The 21,901-nt window shown below is 43.7% G+C and overlaps 1 protein-coding gene across 1 annotated transcript; it reads right to left on the reverse strand.

Moving 5' to 3' along the window:
* Positions 1 to 8,766: 8,766 nt before the first annotated feature.
* LOC120305646 lies at positions 8,767 to 17,617 on the reverse strand. Its single transcript, XM_039337823.1, has 6 exons — positions 17,611 to 17,617; positions 16,629 to 16,802; positions 12,505 to 12,531; positions 11,068 to 11,403; positions 10,476 to 10,796; positions 8,767 to 9,057 (listed from the first exon to the last, which is right to left on the reverse strand). Exons 1-6 carry the CDS (start codon positions 17,615 to 17,617, stop codon positions 9,050 to 9,052), a joined length of 873 nt encoding a protein of 290 aa, XP_039193757.1. The 3' UTR covers positions 8,767 to 9,049.
* Between the last annotated feature and the right edge of the window lie 4,284 nt (positions 17,618 to 21,901).

A 21,901-nucleotide genomic window follows, 5' to 3' on the forward strand; every position in this document is an offset into this window, starting at 1 on the left:
AACTCATTGTCTCCCACTTTCCAGCCTGATACCTTAACCACTATCCACTAGAGGAGGGGTGAGGTTCTTTTGTGCATTTATGTTGTTCTTTGGACATTACAGTATATTGTGTCAGGTGCAAATCCTCACTTCACAGGTGAACGTCCAATTCAGTTCATTTATTGCTACAGGCCTGTGGATAGGAATCTTGTCAGCTAGATAAGGTTTGGATAAGGGTCAATAGCACTCAAGGGAGATTGGGCTGAGTTTGCTTGTGGCTACGTAGGGATTCTAGGCTGATAACCTCTTTAACTCCCGCTCCAGATTCTTCCCTTCCTTCTCCTACTTCTCCTACTCTCTCTCCTTCAGAAGAAGCAACAATCACAGTCTACCTTTGTGTGATCACAGAAAAACTACACAAGTATCAGTCTTACCTGCTCCCAGGTTCATCCACCAAAGAACTGAAAGAGAAAAGAAATGATAGTGGCTTAAACAGAACACACAGAGAGAGACACACAGACACAAAACCTCAAGATCTCTGTGCAAAACTGGCAGTTTCCATTTCCGTCATGGGGCTTCCCAGAATGTAGATGAGAGAAGCCGAAGACAAAGAAGAAAAGCAAAATGGAGGACTGAAGAGGAAGACCTCACGCCATGAGATCTTGAATACGGGACTAAAACCCAGTCTATTTAGAGGGAAAAGAAGATTGATTTTACATTTCATATAAATGGGACCCTTTTTAAAAGAAACATCCTGACTTCAGGATGGAGATAAAAAAATATCTTGATGACCCGTAGATTAAATTCACGTAAATTAAATCGTTCTCTTTGAGCCAAAGGTGCTTTTTTTTCCAGGAGGCAACTGGACTCTCCTATTTTTCTTTGAAGACGTTTCGGTTCTCCTCCAAGAATGTTGTGAGAGGATGAATGGATTTCCAGAAAATATTGCAGACTACAGGACGCGTTTGTGCTTCAGTTTCATGACCCAAACTAGGTAACATCATCAGTGCATCAGGACTAGCGCCAATGATGTTACCTTGTTTCGGTAATGATAAGAGCCAAGGTGGCACAGCAGTTAGAGTGCAGTACTGCAGGCCACTTTAGCCGACTGTGTTCAACAGGTCAGCGGTTCAAATCTCACTGGCTCAAGGTTCACTCAGCCTTTCATCCTTCCGAGGTAGGTAAAATGAGGACCCAGATGGTTGGGGGCAATGTAAATATATATATACATTGCTTACTGGTGTACACCGCTAAGAGAGTGCTTGCACTTAAAACGTTATATAAATCTCATAAATAAATAAATAAACATCTGCAAAAAAACCACCAAGCTCAGAGAGCAGCCAGGATCCCTTGTTTCCATCCTCAGCTGCAAATATTCTCCTTTATAGATAGAATTCAGCTTGATGTAACAGGAGGCTGGCCAACAGAATCACACAGAGTCAGACACAACCACATGCATATACATCTTGAACATCATTGTAACAGAAAGCAACAGAGGTTTGTCGTGAAGAAGAAGAAGAAGAAGAAGAAGAAGAAGAAGGAGAAGGAGAAGGAGAAGGAGAAGGAGAAGGAGAAGGAGAAGGAGAAGGAGAAGAAGAAGAAGAAGAAGAAGAAGAAGAAGAAGAAGAAGAAGAAGAAGAAGAAGAAGAAGAAGAGAAGAAGAAGAAGAAGAAGAAGAAGAAGAAGAAGAAGAAGAAGAAGAAGAAGAAGAAGAAGAAGAAGAAGAAGAAGAAGAAGAAGAAGAAGAAGAAGAAGAAGAAGAAGAAGAAGAAGAAGAAGAAGAAGAAGATGATTATCTTGGGCACAGGGAAAGAAGAATAATTAGATTTAAAGTGAGGGAGGAAGAAGAAGGAAGTCCCAAACCTGTTATCCAAGTGATGGTCTCCATCTTCAGGATAAATAGGGAGGAGGTGTTATTGGTCTCCGTTGCTCTCTTCTTCCTTCCCCAGAGAGATGAAGAGCTGCAACTTCTCCTGAGTCAGTCCTCCAACTCAACGGCCAAGGGAGGAACTGCGTCATCCCCACCGAGGACATCACACCCACGCCCTCCCAGCCCAGGATGCAGCTCGGCCCCCCAGCCTCCTTCACCACACCAAAGCCTTTCTCTCCGCAGCAGAGACCTTCCCCCGTCCTCCTGAGCTCTCTTGTGCCCAAAGAGAATGAAGAATAGAATAAAACAAATGAAATCAAATAAAAATAGCCATCCGGTGAGGTGGAGGTGTGAAAGCCAAGAAGCCATGTTGTTCTGCTCTTTTGCAAGGTCTGACACCCCACCCCACCTCTCTGTGTGTCTGACCCGATCAGCTGCGTTGCTCATCCTAAGCCACGCGTTTCCCGTAGCGGAGCCACAGACAGACAGAATAAAGCAAATGATCATCCGTTAGTTGGAAAAAAAATTACTTCTGATACACTTCTGAAACACTTCTGAAAATCATTGCTTCTGTCTAAAACACCCAAAGGATTGTCCTAATTATTTTTTCAATTTGTAACATTTTATTAGATTATAAAGTAAAATGCAAAAATACAAAAACAAAGAGCAGGACACGGTGCATTTCTTCATAACTGCAAGCAAATTCCCCTCTGTGGTTGAACGACGCATGTAGGATTCTCAAAGAGGCCCTTTGAACACGATCTGTGGATTCACTGGAGGGTCCCAGAAGACCTTCTTCCCGGGAGGTGATCTCCATCCCATCCTTGTAGAAATGGAAGATCTTCTCTGTGTAGCCTCCTTCCACTGAGCAGAGGAAGACCAAAGGGTCACCTTCCAAGAGAGTTATCTTATTTTCCTGCAATCAAGTTTATATACAGTGCCCCCTCTTCTTCCTCTTCTGTAAGTTGGTTCTTCTGAGTGGAGAAGTCCTGAACATTGCTGTAGGTGGCCTCAGAGACCTGGGGAAACTGAGGGAAAGAGAGCACATTGTTCAAACATTCAGTTTGCCTGCAGCTCAAGAACCAATGAAGAACAAGGGATTTCTCCATCAGTTTGCAGCATTTTTAGAAATAAATAAGGTTGACTGGTCTTCTAGAAAGATTGCCAAGCCCATCAAAGAAAAGAAGGATTGACCTTCGGCATCACACCTGACCCGGTCTGGTTTTCTGATTCTGATGGTGATGAGATACTCCTGAGAAATCCGCAAGGACATTCCTCTAAAACCTTGCCTCCAACACTTGATTAGAGGAATCTTTGATGGCTTCTAAGATACTTAATTTTCTTAAGTATATCTTTCTCTTCCTATTCAAATTTTCGAATTTCAAGGCCATTTAATTTTACGGCCAACACATAATTTGTTAAACTGAAAGCCATAAAGAGAATTATTATTTCCTATTTTTAAAGGAATATCCAGGGGTACTAAAATGCCTAAATTCTTTGATTGAAACCAAGTAAATGAAGAAACGGAGAATACGTGTTGACCAGAGATCAAAACAAATGGGATTATGGAAGGCAAATCCTGCTTGAATTTAAGATTTAAGTTCACTATCTACTAACATTGCACCAATATGCTTCAGGCCCTCTAAAGCCCATCTATATCATTCTTGTTTATAGACAACCATAGTTGGGTGATTCCAGAGGACACTGTAAGTTATTGGTGAGGATTCCATAAACCTAGTATCACTCTCCAGTGTGATAGACCTTCCCTGTAGACCAGGGGTCTTCAAACATGGCCCTTTTATGACTTGTGGGCTTCAACTTCCAGAATTCCTCAGCCAGGCATGCTGGATAATGAATTCTGGGAGTTGAAGTCCACAAGTCATAAAGGGGCCAAGTTTGATGACCCCTGCTGTAGACACTAATTAAAGTCACCCATGAACTCCACCAGCTACCTTGACTGATGAGGGTGTTGCTGCTTGAGGCTCCATCACTGAAAGATGATTTTTCTCTTTCTTTTCCATTAGATGAAATTGTTCCTGTGATTGAGATGCTTCCATGGCAGCAATAAAAAGAAAAAAAAACATGAAGCTACTTTCCACCATCCTTACATATCATCTTCCCATCCCTCTCATTTCCAGTTCTGCTTTTCCTTTCCTGCTTCCCCGGAGGATCTCTCAATCAACATATCCAACTACAAGAGCAACCTCTGATAAGGGAACCCTCGAACCCAAATCCTTCACTTACTGCTCTTTTGCTTCCAGCAATAAAAGGCAATTGGAACCAGCAGAATTAGAAAAAGAATCCATCTCCGGGCAAATCTCCAAACAGAATATAAACCTTGGGTCCAAACTGGAATGACTAGAAAAGAAGGAGGATGATTTTATGTTACTTGGCAGAATATTTTTACCCTGTCCTGTTCTTGAAAGTTTAGGTCCTATATCATCTAAAATTGAAATCGTCACCTCTTATATTAGTCTCAATTCTAAACTTTTCACGGTCGTCTTCGTGGAATTAGCTTAGCAATCTCACAGAAGCCAATTGCCTTTCTTTAGATCTTTCTTCGGCCATCCTAGTCTAGCCTATCAAGATGGTCTCAAGATTTAACCACATCCATCATTTCCCTAACTGGCTCACCTGTCATGTTTATCCCCTGGCTCCAAGAAGACATGAACCATCGGTTGCTTCTCCTTTCTTCATAACTGCAAGCAAATTCCCCTCTGTGATTTAATGACGCATGTGGGATTCTCAAAGAGGCACTTTGAAAACTATCTGTGGGTTCACTGGAGGGTTCCAGAAGACCTTCTTCCCTGGGGGTGATCTCCATCCCATCCTTGTAGAAATGGAAGATCTTCTCTGCATTGCTTCCTTCCACTGAGCAGAGGAAGAACAAAGGGTCACCTTCCTTCACCTTCTGGGACAACGGATCCACCTTCAGCAGCGGGGAAGGAAGTTCACCTGCAAGAAAAGTTCACCAGGAACATATTAATGTCTCCATAAAAGCATGGGAGTCATCACAACCAAAATATTCCATTTGGGAGATATTTTTCCCATTGAAGGAAAGTCCTCCCGACCATTTAGAGGAGGCGTTATTTATTTAATGGTGGGTCTGCTTGTTTGATTCACGGGATTGATTTTTTGAAAGGTTTATTGTGCATTTCCATAGGTTGAATATTAAAACTGCCTTTGATGTGAATATTTCTGTGCAACTAGGATCCATCTTACCAACAACTGAGAAGACCAGCTGGTTACTTTCAGGAGAAGAAAACCATCCCCCAGATGATTCCTTGATCTTGCATTTACATATAATCTTTATTTGGTCAGAGTTCAGATTTTCAGTCCTGACACTGAAGGTATTGTTAGGGAGACGTTGAAAATCAACGAATTTGCCGGATTGATCTTTACAGTTGAATGAGAAATTATGGGATCCCTCAGGACTCCATGACGCGACTCCCTCGGGGAGGGAGCAATTCAAGGGAATCTCTTCTCCTTTAATAATAAAGCTGTATGGAAGAGACGAGGACAGCCTGGGGGCTGATCGAGATGAATCTGTCTGTGAACCTGAGGAAAGAAAGAGAAGACATGGAGACTTTCCTTCTGATCTCCTCCTGGAACCAAATCTCTACACCAGAACATCCACCCAATTTCCAGAATGGCTCCCATCCATAATCTACTCTGAGAATCCTTGACCCACTGCTTCCTCTTACAACAGTGGTTCTCAACCTTTCTAATGCTGCGACCCCATAATACAGTTCCCCATGTTGTGGTGACCCCCAATCACTTATACATCACCGGGTGCTAGGGGCGTGGCCAAAGAAAAGGGGGGAAAAATGGCGGACAGCGTTGCTTGGCGACCCTCGTGAAATGGTCGTTCGACCCCAAATGGGGTCCCGACCCACAGGTTGAGAACCACTGTCTTACAAGGACAGGAGTTGGACAAAAAGGGACCAATGCTGCAAATGAAAGATTCTCCTACCCTTCATGGCTTGGATGAAGGTCCATCCGAGATTTCATCCCTCCCTGATCTTTTAGGACTGTCTTCCTTTCTGCTCTCTTTGCTTTGTAGACCACAGGTCCCCACCCTTTCCGGGATGGTGGCCCAGAGGGAAAGGGAGGAGCAAGGAAATTTGTGTCTGCAGGTGCAAAAAGGGCTGCTAGTGCCTGCACGAATGTGCAAATGCAGCTATTAGCAGCTGTGCAGCTGCACTAACACCCACGCGCATGTACAAAGGGGGCCTCCAGTGCCTGTGTGACTGCTAGCACCATTGGGGGGGAAGTGTGCTTGCACATGTGCAAACACCGGCCAGCTACCCTCACAGCCCAGTGGCCAGTAGGCTACGGACCAGTAGTGTGCTGCGGTTCACAGGTTGGGGATCCCTGTTGTAGACACCTCTCCATTTGATTGGCTCAAAGTCACTCAGCCAGTTTTCATGGACTAGAACTCATTGTCTCCCACTTTCCAGCCTGATACCTTAACCACTAGGCCAGACTGGCTCTCAGGCAATGCGACTTTGCCCACATCGAAGCAAAAAGAAGATAACAAAATGAGGGGATAAGGTTCCCTTTTGCATTTATGTTTTTCTTTGGGCGTTATAGTATTTTGTGTCAGGCGCAAAAGACTAGTCCACAGGTGAACGTCCAATTCAGTTTATTTATTGCTAAAAGCCTGTGCATAGGAATCTTGTCAGCTAGATAAGGGTTGGATAAGGGTCAATAGCACTCAAGGGAGATTGGGCTGAATTTCCTTGTGGCTACATAGGGTTTCAAGGCTGATAATCTTTTTAACTCCCCCTCCAGATTCTGCCCTTCCTTCTCCTACTCTCTCTCCTTCACAAGAAGCAACAATCACAGTCTACACACACGTCAAGATCTCTGTGAAAAACTGGCACTTTCCATTTCCGAAATGGGGCTTCCCAGAATGTAGATGAGAGAAGCCGAAGAAAAACAAGAAAAGCAAAATGGAGGACTGAAGAGGAAGACCTTACGCAGTGAGACCTTGAAAACGGGATTAAAAACCGGTATATTTTGAGGGAAAAGAAGATTCATTTTATATTTCATATAAACGGGACCCTTTTTAAAAGAAACATCCTGACTTCAGGATGGAGATAAAAATGTATCTTGATGACCCATAGATTAAATTCATGTAAATTAAAGCGATCTCTTTTTTTTTCAGGAGGCAACTGGACTCTCTTGTTTTTCTTCAAAGACGTTTCGCTTCTCCTCCAAGAATGGTGCGAGAGGATGACGGGATTTCCAGAAAATATTGCAGACTAAAGGAACCATTTGTGCTTCAATTTCATGACCCAAACTAGGTAACATCGTCACTGCATCAGGACTATCATAGATGATGTTACCTTGTTTCGGTAATGAAACGCCTTCAAAAAAACCACCAAGCTCCGATAGCAGCCAGGATCCCTCGTTTCCATCCTGAACTTCAAATATTCTCCTTTATAGGTAGAATTCAGCTTGATATAACAGGAGGTTGTTAGTGGTGAAAGGTAACCAGCCCCCCAAAGACACAATGGCTGGACATCATGAAGGCTGACCAGCCAGAGCGTAGAACAACTAAAGGAAGCAGTGCAAGAACAGAAGAGGTGGAGAGATCTGGCCAACAGAATCACACAGAGTCAGTCACAACCATATGCATATACATCTTGAACATCACTGTAACAGAAAGCGAGAGAAGTTTGTTGTCAAGATAATTTTCCTTGCTTTCAAAAGGGCTGCACTTCACAATACTTTCCTATGTGACATTTTGTGACTTCTACCTAGGAGGAGATTGATCCAAACAATAAGTCTGAAGGAAGAAGGAAGTGCTGAATTTTTGAGATGGTAGAAGAAGGAGGAGGAGGAGGAGGAGGAGGAGGAGGAGGAGGAGGAGGAGGAGGAGGAGGAGGAGGAGGAGGAGGAGGAGGAGGAAAGGATGCAGGTGTAGCGTCATCTTGGGAACAGGGAAAGAAGAATAATTAGATTTAGAAGCGAGGGAGGAAGAAGAAGGAGGTCCCAAACCTGTTATCCAAGTGATGGTCTCCATCTTCAGGATTCCTGAGAAGGAGATGTTGTTGGTCTCCGTCGCTCTCTTCTTCCTTCCCCAGAGAGATGAAGAGCTGCAACTTCTCTCGAGGCAGTCCTCCAACTCAACGGCCAAGGGAGGAACTGCGTCATCCCCACCGAGGACATCACACCCACGCCCTCCCAGCCCTGGATGCAGATCGGCCCCCCGGCCTCCTTCACCACACCAAAGCCTTTCTCTCTGCAGCAGAGAACTTCCCTCGTCCTCCTGAGCTCTCTTGTGCCCAAAGAGAATGAAAAATAGAAGAAAACCAATGAAATCAAATAAAAATAGCCATCCGGTGAGGTGGAGGTGTGAAAGCCAAGAAGCCATGTTGTTCCGCTCTTTTGCAAGGTCTGACACCCCACCCCTCCTCTCTGTGTGTCTGACCTGATCAGCTGCGTTGCTCGTCCTCAGCCACGCATTTCCCGTAGCGGAGCCACAGGCAGACAGAATAAAGCAAATGATAACCAGTTAATTAGAAAAAAATTAGTTCTGATACGTAGCAGTTCCCCTAAAACATTTCTGAAAATCTTGGCTTGTGTCTAAAATGCCAGAACGATTATCCTAGTTGTTTTTTCAATTTGTAACATTTTATTAGATTATAAAGTAAAATACAAAAATACAAAAACAAAGAGCAGGACATGGTGGGGAGGGACAAGGAATAGAAAATTACGGGGGAAAAGGGAAAAAAGAAAAAAAGAGGCATTGACTTTCGATTTCCTCTATTGCTGTAGAATGAAGCATTAACAACAAACCTTCATTTTTTTACTTTTCCAAAGTGGGGTAAACCCAATGGTTGTAAGTGTGGAAAACAGTCATAGGTCACCCTCAACCTCTTTTTTGGGTATGGTGACCAGAATTGGCTGCAGTATTCTACGTGTGGTCTTACTAGGGCTTTACAAAGAGGTAATAGGACTTCTCGTGATCTTGATTCTATGCCTCTGTTTATACCACCCAGGATTTAAGAGACTTGACCAACAAAAACACATTTTGCTGCAATCAGGGGGTGATTTTTCTGCCTTCCTTTGTGTTGAAACACAATGTCACTATACAATATCCCCTCTTCTTCCGGTTGTGTAGGACGGTTCTTCCTTGTTAGTCCAGGAGGAGACGGAGCGAAGGAGTCCCGGAGGCAGCTGTAGGTGACCTCAGAGGCCTGGGGAAAGTGAGAGAATGAGAAGACATTGCTCAGTCTACCTGCAGGTGAGGAACCCATTGAGAACCTGGAAGTTCTCCATCATTTCGCAGCATTTTTAGAAATAAATAACCTTGACCCATCTGTTACAGCCTAGAAAGATTGCCAGCCCATCAAGGAAAAGAAGGACTGTCCTTCCGCATCAGACATGACCGATTCTGAGATGCTCCTGAGAAACCTACAGGGCAAATCCCCTAAAACTTTGCATCCAGTACTTGATTAGAGGAATCTTCAATGGCTTTTAAGAAACTTAGTTTTCGAAATATTTCTTTCTGTTTGTGTGAGCTTCAAGGTCCTTCAATTTCTTGGCCAACACGTGATTTGTGAAACTGGAGGTCATGAAAAGAATTATTCTACTTTCCCATTTTGAAAGGAAAGACCTAGTTCTTCAAAAACTCCTAAATTCTGTTTTTGAAACCCAGCAGGCCAAGTAACGTAGAGCAGATGTTCAGAGAGATCAAGACAAATGGATTCATGGAAATTATATTCTGCCTGAAGGGAAGAATTAAACTTCAGAAGTTCTAAATCCCATCTGCTTCCTTCCTGTTTCATCATGACAGTTGGGTGACTCCAGAAGACACCATCAATAGTGGGGATAAAACTGGGTTTCCCTCCCCAATGTAAACATACTTTCCCTGCAGGCACTGATTAAGGTCACCCATGAATCCCACCAGCTACCTTGACAGGAGTGAGTGTAGCTGCTGTTGCTGCTTGAGGCTCCATCACTGCAAGATCATTTCCTTCCTCCTTCTTTTTTGGAAGCTGAGAGTGTTCCTGGGATGGTGGTGCTTCCAAGGCAGGAATGAAAATAAAAAGGAAGATGAAATTGCTTCTTTCTATCACCCTTGTATATTGCGTTCTCCTCCCTCTCACCTCCAGGCCTGGCTCTCCTTTCCTGCCCCTTGTAGGATCTCTCATTCAACGGTTGCAACCACAAGGAGCAACATCTGACTCCAGATAAGGATCCCTTGAACTCCAATCATGTCACTTACTGCTCTTTTTTTTCCAGCAATAAAAGGCAAAAGGAACCAGTAGGATTACAAGAAGCATCGCCATCCAGGAATATCTCCAAATAGGATCTGAATCTTGGGCCCAAACTGATTTGAATAACAAAGAAGAAGGATGACTTAGTATTTCTTGCAGAACATCTTCACCTGCCCTATTCTTCAAAGTTTAGATTCTGTTAAATCGACAAATGAAACACCCCCCCTTTTTATCAAGCTCGGTTCCCAATTTTTCATGGACTTCGCTGTGGAGCTAGTTAAAAATTCCGCAAAAGCCATTTGCCTTTCTCCAGGTCTTTCTTCGTCCTTCCTCGTCTAGCCTATCATGGTGGTCTCAAGATTTAACCACATCCAACATTCCCCTATCTGGCTCACCTGTGATGTTTAAACCCTGGCTCCAAGAAGACATGAGCCATCGGTTGCTTCTCCTTTCTTCATAACGGCAAGTAAATTCCCCTCTGTGATTGATGGACGCATGTAGGATCCTCAAAGAGGCCCTTTGAACACGATCTGTGGGTTCACTGGAGTGTTCCAGAAGACCTTCTTCCCTGGGGTTGATCTCCATCCCATCCTTGTAGAAATAGAAGATCTTCTCTGCGTTGCCTCCTTCCACTGAGCAGAGGAAGACCAAAGGGTCACCTTTCTTCACCTTCTGGGACAACGGTTCCACCTTCAGCAGCGGAGAAGGAAGTTCACCTGCAAGAAAGGTTCACAAGGAACATATTAATGTCTCCATTAAAGCAGGGGAGTCGTCACAACCAAAATATTCCATTTGGGAGATATTTTTCCCATTGAAGGAAAGTCCTCCTGACCATTTTCTTAGAAGAGGCGTTATTTATTTAATGGTGGGTCTGCTTGTTTGGTTCACTGGATTGATTTTTTGAAAGGTTTATTGTGCATTTCCATAGGTTGAGTATTAGAACTGCCTTTGATGTGAATATTTCCGGGCAATGAGAATCCATCTTACCAACAACTGAGAAGACCAACTGATTACTTTTAGGAGAAGACGACCATCCCCCAGCTGATTGCCTGATCTTGCAATTACATATAATCTTTATTTGGTCAGAGTTCAGATTTTCAGTCCTGACACTGATGGTATTGTTAGGGATATGTTGAAAATCAACTAAATTGCCGGATTGATCTGTACAGTTGAATAAGAACTTATGGGATCCCTCAGGACTTCGTGACGTGACTCCCTCAGAGAGGGAGCAATTCAAAGGAATCTCTTCTCCTTTAATAATAAAGCTGTATGGAAGAGACGAGGACAGCCTGGGGGCTGATCGAGATGAATCTGTCTGTGAACCTGAGGAAAAAAAGAGAAGACATTGAGACTTTCCTTCTGAGCTCCTCCTGGAACGAAATCTCTAGACTAGAACATCCACCCTGATTCCCAGAATGGCTCCCATCCATAATCTACTCTGAGAATCCTTGACCCACTGCTTCCTCTTGCAAGGACAGGACTTGGACAAAAAGGGACCAACGCTGCAAATGAAAGGTTCTCCTACCCTTCATGGCTTGGATGAAGATCCATCCGAGATTTCATCCCTCCCTGATCTTTCAGGACTGTCTTCCTTTATGCTCGCTTTGCTTTGTAGACCATAGGTCCTCATTCTTTCTGGGTTGGCAGCCCGGAAGGAAAGGAAGGAGGAAGGAAATTTGTGTGTTTCTACACGTACATGCGCAAAAGACGCTGCCACTGTCTGCACACATGTGCAAATGGGGCTACTAGGAGCTGTGCAGCGGCACTAATACCAGTGCACATGTGCAAATGGAGCCCCCAGTGCCCCTGCGACTGCTAGCACAAGTGGGGGGAGGGAGTGTGCATGCAAATATGGACACACTGGCCAGCTATCCTCAGGGCCTTGTGGCCAGAAGGGAACGGACCAGTACTGGGATGCAACAAATAGGTTGGGGACGCCTGTTGTAGACACCTCTCCATTTGAGTGGCTCAAAGTCACCCAGCCAGTTTTCATGGCTAAAACAGGATTAGAACTCATTGTCTCCCACTTTCCAGCCTGATACCTTAACCACTATCCACTAGTAGAGAAGGGGATGAGGCTCCTTTGTGCATTTATGTTTTTCTTTGGACATTATAGTATATTGTGTCAGGTGAAAAACCACACATCACAGGTGAAGATCCAATTCAGTTCATTTATTGCTAAAAGCCTGTGCATAGGAATCTTGTCAGCTAGATAAAGGTTGGATAAGGGTCAATTGCACTCAAGGGAGATTGGGCTGAATTTGCTTGTGGCTATGTAGGGATTCTACGCTGATAAAGTTTTTAACTCCCATTCCAGATTCTGCCCTTCCTTCTCCTACTTCTCCTACTCTCTGTCCTTCACGAGAAGGAACAATCACAGTGTACCTTTGTGTGACCACAGAAAAACTACACAAGTATCCTTACCTGCTCCCAGGTTCACCCACCAAAGAACTGAAAAAGAAAAGAAATGAAAGTGGCTTAAAAAGAACACAGACAAACAGACACACACACAAAACCTCAAAATCTCTGTGCAAAACTGGCAGTTTCCATTTCCGTAATGGGGCTTCCTAGAATGTAGATGAGAGAAGCCGAAGAAAAACAAGAAAAGCAAAATGGAGGACTGAAGAGGAAGACCTCACGCCATGAGATCTTGAATACTGGACTAAAAACCGCTATATTTTGAGGGAAAAGAAGATTGATTTTACATTTCATATAAACGGGACCCTTTTTAAAAGAAACATCCTGACTTCAGGATGGAGATAAAAAAATATCTTGATGACACATAGATTAAATTCACATGAATTAAAGCAGTCACTTTGAGCCAAAGGTGCTTTTTTTTCCAGGAGGCAACTAGACTCTCTTGTTTTTCTTTGAAGACGTTTTGCTTCTCCTCCAAGAATGGTGCGAGAGGATGAAGGGATTTCCAGAAAATATTGCAGACGACAGGAACCATTTGTGCTTCAGTTTCATGACCCAAACGAGGTAACATCATCACTGCATCAGGACTAGCGCCAATGATGTTACCTGCTTTTGGTAATGAAATGCCTGCAAGAAAACCACCAAGCTCAGAGAGCAGCCAGGATCCCTCGTTTCCATCCTGAGCTGCAAATATTCTCCTTTATAGGTAGAATTCAGCTTGATATAACAGGGGGCTGTTAGTGGTGAAAGGAAACCAGCCCCCAAAAGACACAATGGCTGGCCACCATCAAAGCTGACCAGCCAGAGCACAGAACAACTAAAGGAAGCAGTGCAAGAAGGAAAGAGGTGGAGAGACCTGGCCAACAGAATCACACAGAGTCAGACACAACCATATGCATATACATCTTGAACATCACTGTAACAGAAAGCAACAGAAGTTTGTTGTCAAGATAAATTTCCTTGCTTGCAAAAGGGCTGCACTTCACAATACTTTCCTATGTGATATTTTGTGACTTCTACGTAGGAGGAGATTGATCCAAAGAATAACTCTGAAGGAAGAAGGAAGTGCTGAATTTTTGAGATGGAAGAAGAAGAAGAAAAAAAAGAAGGAGAAAGAGAAGAGGAAGAAGAAGAGGAAGAGGAAGAAGAAGAAGAAGAAGAAGAAGAAGAAGAAGAAGAAGAAGAAGAAGAAGAAGAAGAAGAAGAAGAAGAAGAAGAAGAAGAAGAAGAAGAAGAAGAAGAAGAAGAAGAAGAAGAAGAAGAAGAAGAAGAAGAAGAAGAAGATCATCTTGGGCACAGGGAAAGAAGAATCATTAGATTTAGAAGCGAGGGAGGAAGAAGAAGGAGGTCCCAAACCTGTTATCCAAGTGATGGTCTCCATCTTCAGGATTCCTGGGAAGGAGGTGTTGTTGAGCTCCGTCGCTCTCTTCTTCCTTCCCCAGAGAGATAAAGAGCTGCAACTTCTCTCGAGGCAGTCCTCCAACTCAACGGCCAAGAGAGGAACTGCGTCATCCCCACCGAGGACATCACACCCACGCCCTCCCAGCCCAGGACGCAGCTCGGCCCCCCGGCCTCCTTCACCACACCAAAGCCTTTCTCTCTGCAGCAGAGAACTTCCCCCGTCCTCCTGAGCTCTCTTGTGCCCAAAGAGAATGAAAAATAGAATAAAACCAATGAAATCAAATAAAAATAGCCATCCGGTGAGGTGGAGGTGTGAAAGCCAAGAAGCCATGTTGTTCTGCTCTTTTGCAAGGTCTGACACCCCACCCCTCCTCTCTGGGTGTCTGACCTGATCAGCTGCGTTGCTCGTCTTCAGCCACGCATTTCCCGTAGTGGAGCCACAGACAGACAGAATAAAGCAAATGAAAATCCGTTAATTAGAAAAAAATTTAGTTCTGATACATAGTAGTTCCCCAAAAACACTTCTCAAAATCATGGCTTGTGTCTAAAATGCCAGAACTATTATTCTAATTGTTTTTTCAATTTGTAACATTTTATTAGATTATAAAATAAAATACAAAAATACAAAAACAAAGAGCAGGACATGGTAGAGAGGGACAAGGAAGGGAAAAGTAAGGGGGAGAAGGGAAAAAGAAAAAAAGAGGCATTGACTTCCAATTTCCTCTATTGCCGTAGAATGAAGCATTAACAACGAACTTTCATTTTTTTACTTTTCCAAAGTGGGGTATACCCAACAGTCGTAAGTGTGGAAAACAGTCATAGGTCACCCTCAACCTCTTTTTTGGGTATGGTGACCAGAATTGGCTGCAGTATTCTAGGTGTGGTCTTACTAGGGCTTTACAAAGCGGTAATAGGACTTCTCGTGATCTTGATTCTATGCCTCTGTTTATACCACCCAGGATTTAAGAGACTTTACCAACAAAGACACATTTTGCTGCAATCAGGGGTGATTTTTCTGCCTTCCTTTGGGTTGAAATACAATGTCACTATACAATATCCCCTCTTCTTCCTGTTGTGTAGGACAGTTCTTCCTTGTTGGTCGAGGAGGAGACGGAATGAAGGAGTCCCGGAGGCAGCTGTAGGTGACCTCAGAGGCCTGGGGAAAGTGAGGAAATGAGAAGACATTGCTCAGTCTGCCTGCAGGCGAGGAACCCATTGAGAACATGGGAGTTCTCCATCATTTCACAGCATTTTTAGAAATAAATAACCTTGACCCGTCTGTTACGGCGTAGAAAGATTGCCAGCCCATCAAGCAAAAGAAGGACTGTCCTTCCGCATCAGACGTGACCGATTCTGAGATGCTCTTGAGAAACCTACAGGGCCGATCCCCTAAAACTTTGCATCCAGTACGTTATTAGAGGAATCTTCAATGGCTTTTAAGATACTTACTTTTCGAAATATTTCTTTTTGTTTGTGTGGACTTCAAGGCCCTACAATTTCTTGGCCAACACATGATTTGTGAAACTGGAGGCCATGAAAAGAATTATTCTACTTCCCTATTTTTAAAGGAAAGATCTAGTACTTCAAAAACTCCTAAATTCTGTTTTTGAAACCCAGCAGGCCAGGAAACGTAGAGCAGATGTTCAGAAAGATCAAGACAAATGGATTTATGGGAAGTATATTCTGCCTGGAAGAACTAAACTTCAGAAGCTCTAAATCCTATCTGCTTTGTTCCTGTTTAATCATGACAGTTGAGTGACTCCAGAGGACACCATCAATAGTGGGGATAAAACTGGGTTTCCCTCCACAATGTAAACAGACCTTCCCTGCAGACACTGATTAAGGTCACCCATGAATCCCACCAGCTACCTTGACAGGTGTGAGTGTCGCTGCTGTTGCTGCTTGAGGCTCCATCACTGCAAGATCATTTCCTTCCTCCTTCTTTTTTGGAAGCTGAGAGTGTTCCTGGGATGGTGACACTTCCAAGGCAGGAATGAAAGTAAAAAGGAAGATGAAATTGCTTCTTTCTATCACCCTCGTGTATTGCGTTCTTCTCCCTCTCACCTCCAGGCCTGGCTCTCCTTTCCTGCTTCCCGTAGGATCTCTCATTCAACGGTTGCAACCACAAGGAACAACCTCTGACTCCAGGTAAGGATCCCTTGAACCTCAATCATGTCACTTACTGCTCTTTTTTTTCCAGCAATAAAAGGCAAAGGGAACCAGCGGGATTACAAGAAGCATCGCCATCCAGGAATATCTCCAAAGAGGATCTGAATATTGGGCCCAAACTGGTTTGAGTAACAAACAAGAAGGATGACTTAGTATTTCTTGCAGAACATCTTAACCTGCCCTGTTCTTCAAAGTTTAGATTCTGTTGAATCGACAGATGAAACACACACACACACCGTTTTTTTTTTTATCAAGCTCGGTTCCCGATTTTTCATGGACTTCCCTGTGGAGCTATTTAACAATCCCACAAAAGCCAATTGCCTTTCTCCAGGTCTTTCTTTGTCCTTCCTCGTCTAGCCTATCCTGGTGGTCTCACGATTTAACCACATCCATCATTCCCCTAACTGGCTCACCTGTCATGTTTATCCCCCGGCTCCAAGAAGACATGAGCCATCGGTTGCTTCTTCGTTCTTCATAACTGCAAGCAAATTCCCCTCTGTGATTGATGTACGCATGTAAGATTTTCAAAGAGGCATTTTGAACACGATATGTGGGTTCACTGGAGGGTTCCAGAAGACCTTCTTCCCTGGGGGTGATCTCCATTCCATCCTTGTAGAAATGGAAGATCTTCTCTGCGTTGCCTCTTTTCACTGAGCAGAGGAAGACCACAGGGTCACCTTCCTTCACCTTCAAGGACAACGGATCCACTTTCAGCAGCGGGGAAGGAAGTTCACCTGCAAGAAAGGTTCATAAAGAACATATTAATGTCTCCATTAAAGCAGGGGAGTCGTCACAACCAAAATATTCCATTTGATAGATATTTTTTCCCTTGAAGGAAAGTCCTCCTGACCATTTTCTTAGGGGAGGCGTTATTTGTATAATGGTGGCTCTGCTTGTTCGGTTCACTGGATTAATTTTTGAAAGCTTTATTGTGCGTTTTCATAGGTTGAGTATTAGAAGTGCCTTTGATGTGAATATTTATGGGCAACAAGGATCCATCTTACCAACAACTGAGAAGACCAGCTGGTTACTTTCAGGAGAAGAAGACCATTTCCCAAATTATTGCTTGATCTTGCATTTACATATAATCTTTATTTGGTAAGGGGTAAGATTTTCAGTCCTGACATTGAAGGTATTGTTAGGGAGATGTTGAAATCCAACTAATTTGCCAGATTGATCTTTACACTCAAATAAGTACTTATGGGATCCCTCAGGATTCCGTGACGCGACTCCCTCGGGGAGGGAGCAATTCAAGGGAATCTCTTCTCCTTTAATAATAAAGCTGTATGGAAGAGACGAGGACAGCCTGGGGGCTGATCGAGATGAATCTGTCTGTGAACCTGAGGAAAGAAAGAGAAGACATTGAGACTTTCCTTCTGATCTCCTCCTGGAACCAAATCTCTAGATTAGAACATCTACCCTCATTCCCAGAATGGCTCCCATCCATAATCTACTCTGAGAATCCTTGACCCACTGCTTCCTCTTATAAGGACAGGAGTTGGACAAAAAGGGACCGACGCTGCAAATGAAAGATTCTCCTACCCTTCATGGCTTGGATGACGGTCCATCTGAGATTTCATCCCTCCCTGATCTTTTAAGACTGTCTTCCTTTCTGCTCTCTTTGCTTTGTAGACCACAGGTCCCCACCCTTTCCGAGTTGGTGGACCAGAGGGAAAGGGTGGAGCAAAGAAATTTGTGAGTGATGTGCAAAAAGGGCTGCTAGTGCCTGCACAAATGTGCAAATGGGGCTACTAGCAGCTGTGCGGCGGCGCTAACACCCACGCACATGTGCAAATGGGGCCACCAGTGCCCGTGTGACTGCTAGCACCAGTGTGTGGGGGAGTGTGCTTGCACATGTGCAAACACCGGCCAGCTATCCTCACAGCCGGGTGGCCAGCAGGCTACGGACCAGTAGTGTGCTTCAGCTCACAGGTTGGGGACCTCTGTTGTAGACACCTCTCCATTTGATTGGCTCAAAGTCACTCAGCCAGTTTTCATGGACTAGAACTCATTGTCTCCCACTTTCCAGCCTGATACCTTAACCACTAGGCCAGACTGTCTCTCTGGCAATGGGACTTTGCCCACATCAAAGCAAAAAGAAAATAAGAAAATGAGGGGATAAGGTTCCCTTTTGCATTTATTTTTTTCTTTGGACATTATAGTATATTGTGTCAGGTGCAAAAGACTAGTCCACAGGTGAACGTCCAATTCAGTTCATTTATTGCTAAAAGATTGTGCATAGGAATCTTGTCAGCTAGATAAGGGTTGGATAAGGGTCAATAGCACTCAAGGGAGATTGGGCTGAGTTTGCTTGTGGCTATGTAGGGTTTCTAGGCTGATAACCTTTTTAACTCCCCCTCCAGATTCTGCCCTTCCTTCTCCTACTTCTCCTACTCTCTCTCCTTCACAGTCCATCTTTGTTTGGCCACAGAGAAACTCTCCATAAGTATCAGTCTTACCTGCTCCCAGGTTCACCCACAAAAGAACTAAAAGAGAAAAGAAACGAAAGTGGCTTAAACAGAACACACAAACACACATACAAAAAGAAACACCTCAAAACCTTATTATTATTATTACTATTATTATTATTATTATTATCTCTGTGCAAAACTGGCAGTTTCCATTTCCGTAATGGGGCTTCCCAGAATGTAGATGAGACAAGCTGAAGAAAAGTAAGAAAAACAAAATGGAGGACTGAGGAGGAAGGCCTTACGCTGTGAGACCTTGAATACGGGACTAAAAACCGGTATATTTTGAGGGAAAAGAAGATTGATTTTACATTTCATATAAACGGGACCATTTTTAAAAGAAATATCCTGACTTCAGGACAGAGATAAAAAAATATCTTGATGACCCATAGATTAAATTCATGTAAATTAAATCGGTCTCTTTGAGCCAAATATGCTTTTTTTTTCAGGAGGCAACTGGACTCTCTTGTTTTTCTTTGAAGACGTTTTGCTTCTCCTTCAAGAATGGTACGAGAGGATGAATGCATTTTCAGAAAATATTACAGACTACAGGAACCATTTGTGCTTCAGTTTCATGACCCAAACTAGGTAACATCATCACTGCATCAGGACTAGCGCCAATGATGTTACCTTGTTTCGGTTATGAAACGCCTGCAAGAAAACCACCAAGCTCAGAGAGCAGCCAGGATCCCTCGTTTCCATCCTCAGCTGCAAATATTCTCCTTTATAGATAGAATTCAGCTTGATATAACAGGAGGCTGTTAGTGGTAAAAGGAGACCAGCCCCCCAAAGAAACAATGGCTGGGCACCATCAAAGCTGACCAGCCAGAACACAGAACAACTCAAGGAAGCAGTGCAAGATTGGAAGAGGTGGAGAGACCTGGCCAACAGAATCACACAGAGCCAGACACGACCAAATGCATACCTCATGAACATCACTGTAACAGAAAGTGACAGAAATTTGTCATCATGATAAATTTCCTTGTTGCAAAAGGGCTGACACTTCACAATACTTTCCTACGTGACATTTTGTGACTGGTAGCTAGGAGGACATTGATCCAAACAATAACTCTGAAGGAAGAAGGAACTGGTGAATTTTGAGATAGAAGAAGAAGAAGAAGAAGAAGAAGAAGAAGAAGAAGAAGAAGAAGAAGAAGAAGAAGAAGAAGAAGAAGAAGAAGAAGAAGAAGAAGGAAGAAGAAGAAGAAGAAGAAGAAGAAGAAGAAGAAGAAGAAGAAGAAGAAGAAGAAGAAGAAGAAGAAGAAGAAGAAGAAGAAGAAGAAGAAGAAGAAGAAGAAGAAGAAGAAGAAGAAGAAGAAGAAGAAGAAGAAGAAGAAGAAGATCTTGAGCACAGGAAAAGAAGAATAATTAAATTTAGAAGCGAGAGAGGAAGAAGAAAGAGGTCCCAAACCTGTTATCCAAGTGATGGTCTCCATCTTCAGGATTCCTGGGAAGGAGACGTTGTTGGTCTCCGTCGCTCTCTTCTTCCTTCCCCAGAGAGATGAAGAGCTGCAACTTCTCTCGAGTCAGTCCTCCAACTCAACGGCCAAGGGAGGAATGCATCATCCCCACCGAGGACATCACACCCACGCCCTCCCAGCCCAGGACGCAGCTCGGCCCCCCGGCCTCCTTCACCACACCAAAGCCTTTCTCTCTGCAGCAGAGAACTTCCCCCGTCCTCCTGAGCTCTCTTGTGCCCAAAGAGGAAGAAAAATAGAATAAAAACAATGAAATCAAATAAAAATAGCCATCCGGTGAGGTGGAGGTGTGAAAGCCAAGAAGCCATGTTCTTCTGCTCTTTTGCAAGGTCTGACACCCCACCCCACCTCTCTGTCTGTCTCACCTGATCAGCTGCGTTGCTCGTCCTCAGCCACGCATTTCCCGAAGCGGAGCCACAGACAGACAGAATAAAACAAATGAAAATCCGTTAATTGGGAAAAAAAAATAGTTCTGATACATTGCAGTTCCCCTAAAACACTTCTGAAAATCGTGGCTTGTGTCTACAATGACGGAACGATTATCCTAATTGTTTTTTCAATTTGTAACATTTTATTAGATTATAAAGTAAAATACAAAAATACAAAAACAATGAGGACAACACGGTGGGGAAGGACAAGGAAGAGAAAAGTAAGGGGGAGAAGGGAAAAAAGAAAAAAAGAGGCATTGACTTCCAATTTCCTCTATTGCCGTAGAATGAAGTATTAACAACAAACCTTCATTTTTTTACTTTTCCAAAGTGGGGTAAACCCAATGGTCGTAAGTGTGGAAAACAGTCAAAGGTCACCCTCAACCTCTTTTTTGTAGCAGAATTGGCTGCAGTATTCTAGGTGTGGTCTTACTAGGGCTTTACAAAGCGGTAATAGGACTTCTCGTGATCTTGATTCTATGCCTCTGTTTATACCACCCAGGATTTAAGAGACTTGACCAACAAAAACACATTTTGCTGCAATCAGGGGTGATTTTTCTGCCTTCCTTTCGGTTGAAACACGATGTCACTATACAATATCCCCTCTTCTTCCCGTTGTGTAGGACGGTTCTTCCTTGTTGGTCCAGGAGGAGACGGAGCGAAGGCGTCCCGGAGGCAGCTGTAGGTGACCTCAGAGGCCTGGGGAAAGTGAGGGAATGAGAAGACATTGCTCAGTCTGCCTGCAGGCAAGGAACCCATCGAGAACCTGGGATTTCTCCATAATTTCACAGCATTTTTAGAAATAAATAACCTTGACCCATCTGTTACGGCCTAGAAAGATTGCCAGCCCATCAAGGAAAAGAAGGACTGTCCTTCCGCATCAGACGTGACCGATTCTGAGATGCTCCTGAGAAACCTACAGGGCCCATCCCCTAAAACTTTGCATCCAGTACTTGATTAGAGGAACCTTCAACGGCTTTTAAGATACTTAGTTTTCGAAATATTTCTTTCTGTTTGTGTGGGCTTCAAGGCTCTTCAATTTCTTGGCCAATACATGATTTGTGAAACTGAAGGCCACCAAGAGAATTATTCTACTTCCCCATTTTTGAAAGAAAGACCTAGTACTTCAAAAACTCCTAAATTCTGTTTTTGAAACCCAGCAGGCCAAGAAACGTAGAGCAGATGTTCAGAGAGATCAAGATAAATGGATTTATGGAAAGCATATTTTGCCTGAAGGGAAGAATTAAAGTTCGGAAGCTCTAAATCCCATCTGCTTCGTTCCTGTTTCCTCATGACATTTGGGTGACTCCAGAGGACACCATCAATAGTGGGGATTAAAACTGGGTTTCCCTCCACAACGTAAACAGACCTTCCCTGCAAACACTGATTAAGGTCACCCATGAATCCCACCAGCTACCTTGACAGGTGTGGGTGTAGCTGCAGTTGCTGCTTGCGGCTC

Source organism: Crotalus tigris, unplaced genomic scaffold (assembly GCF_016545835.1).
Source record: "Crotalus tigris isolate CLP2741 ecotype Arizona unplaced genomic scaffold, ASM1654583v1 scf7180000017690.20705106771:4171800, whole genome shotgun sequence".
Lineage (NCBI taxonomy): Eukaryota > Metazoa > Chordata > Lepidosauria > Squamata > Viperidae > Crotalus > Crotalus tigris.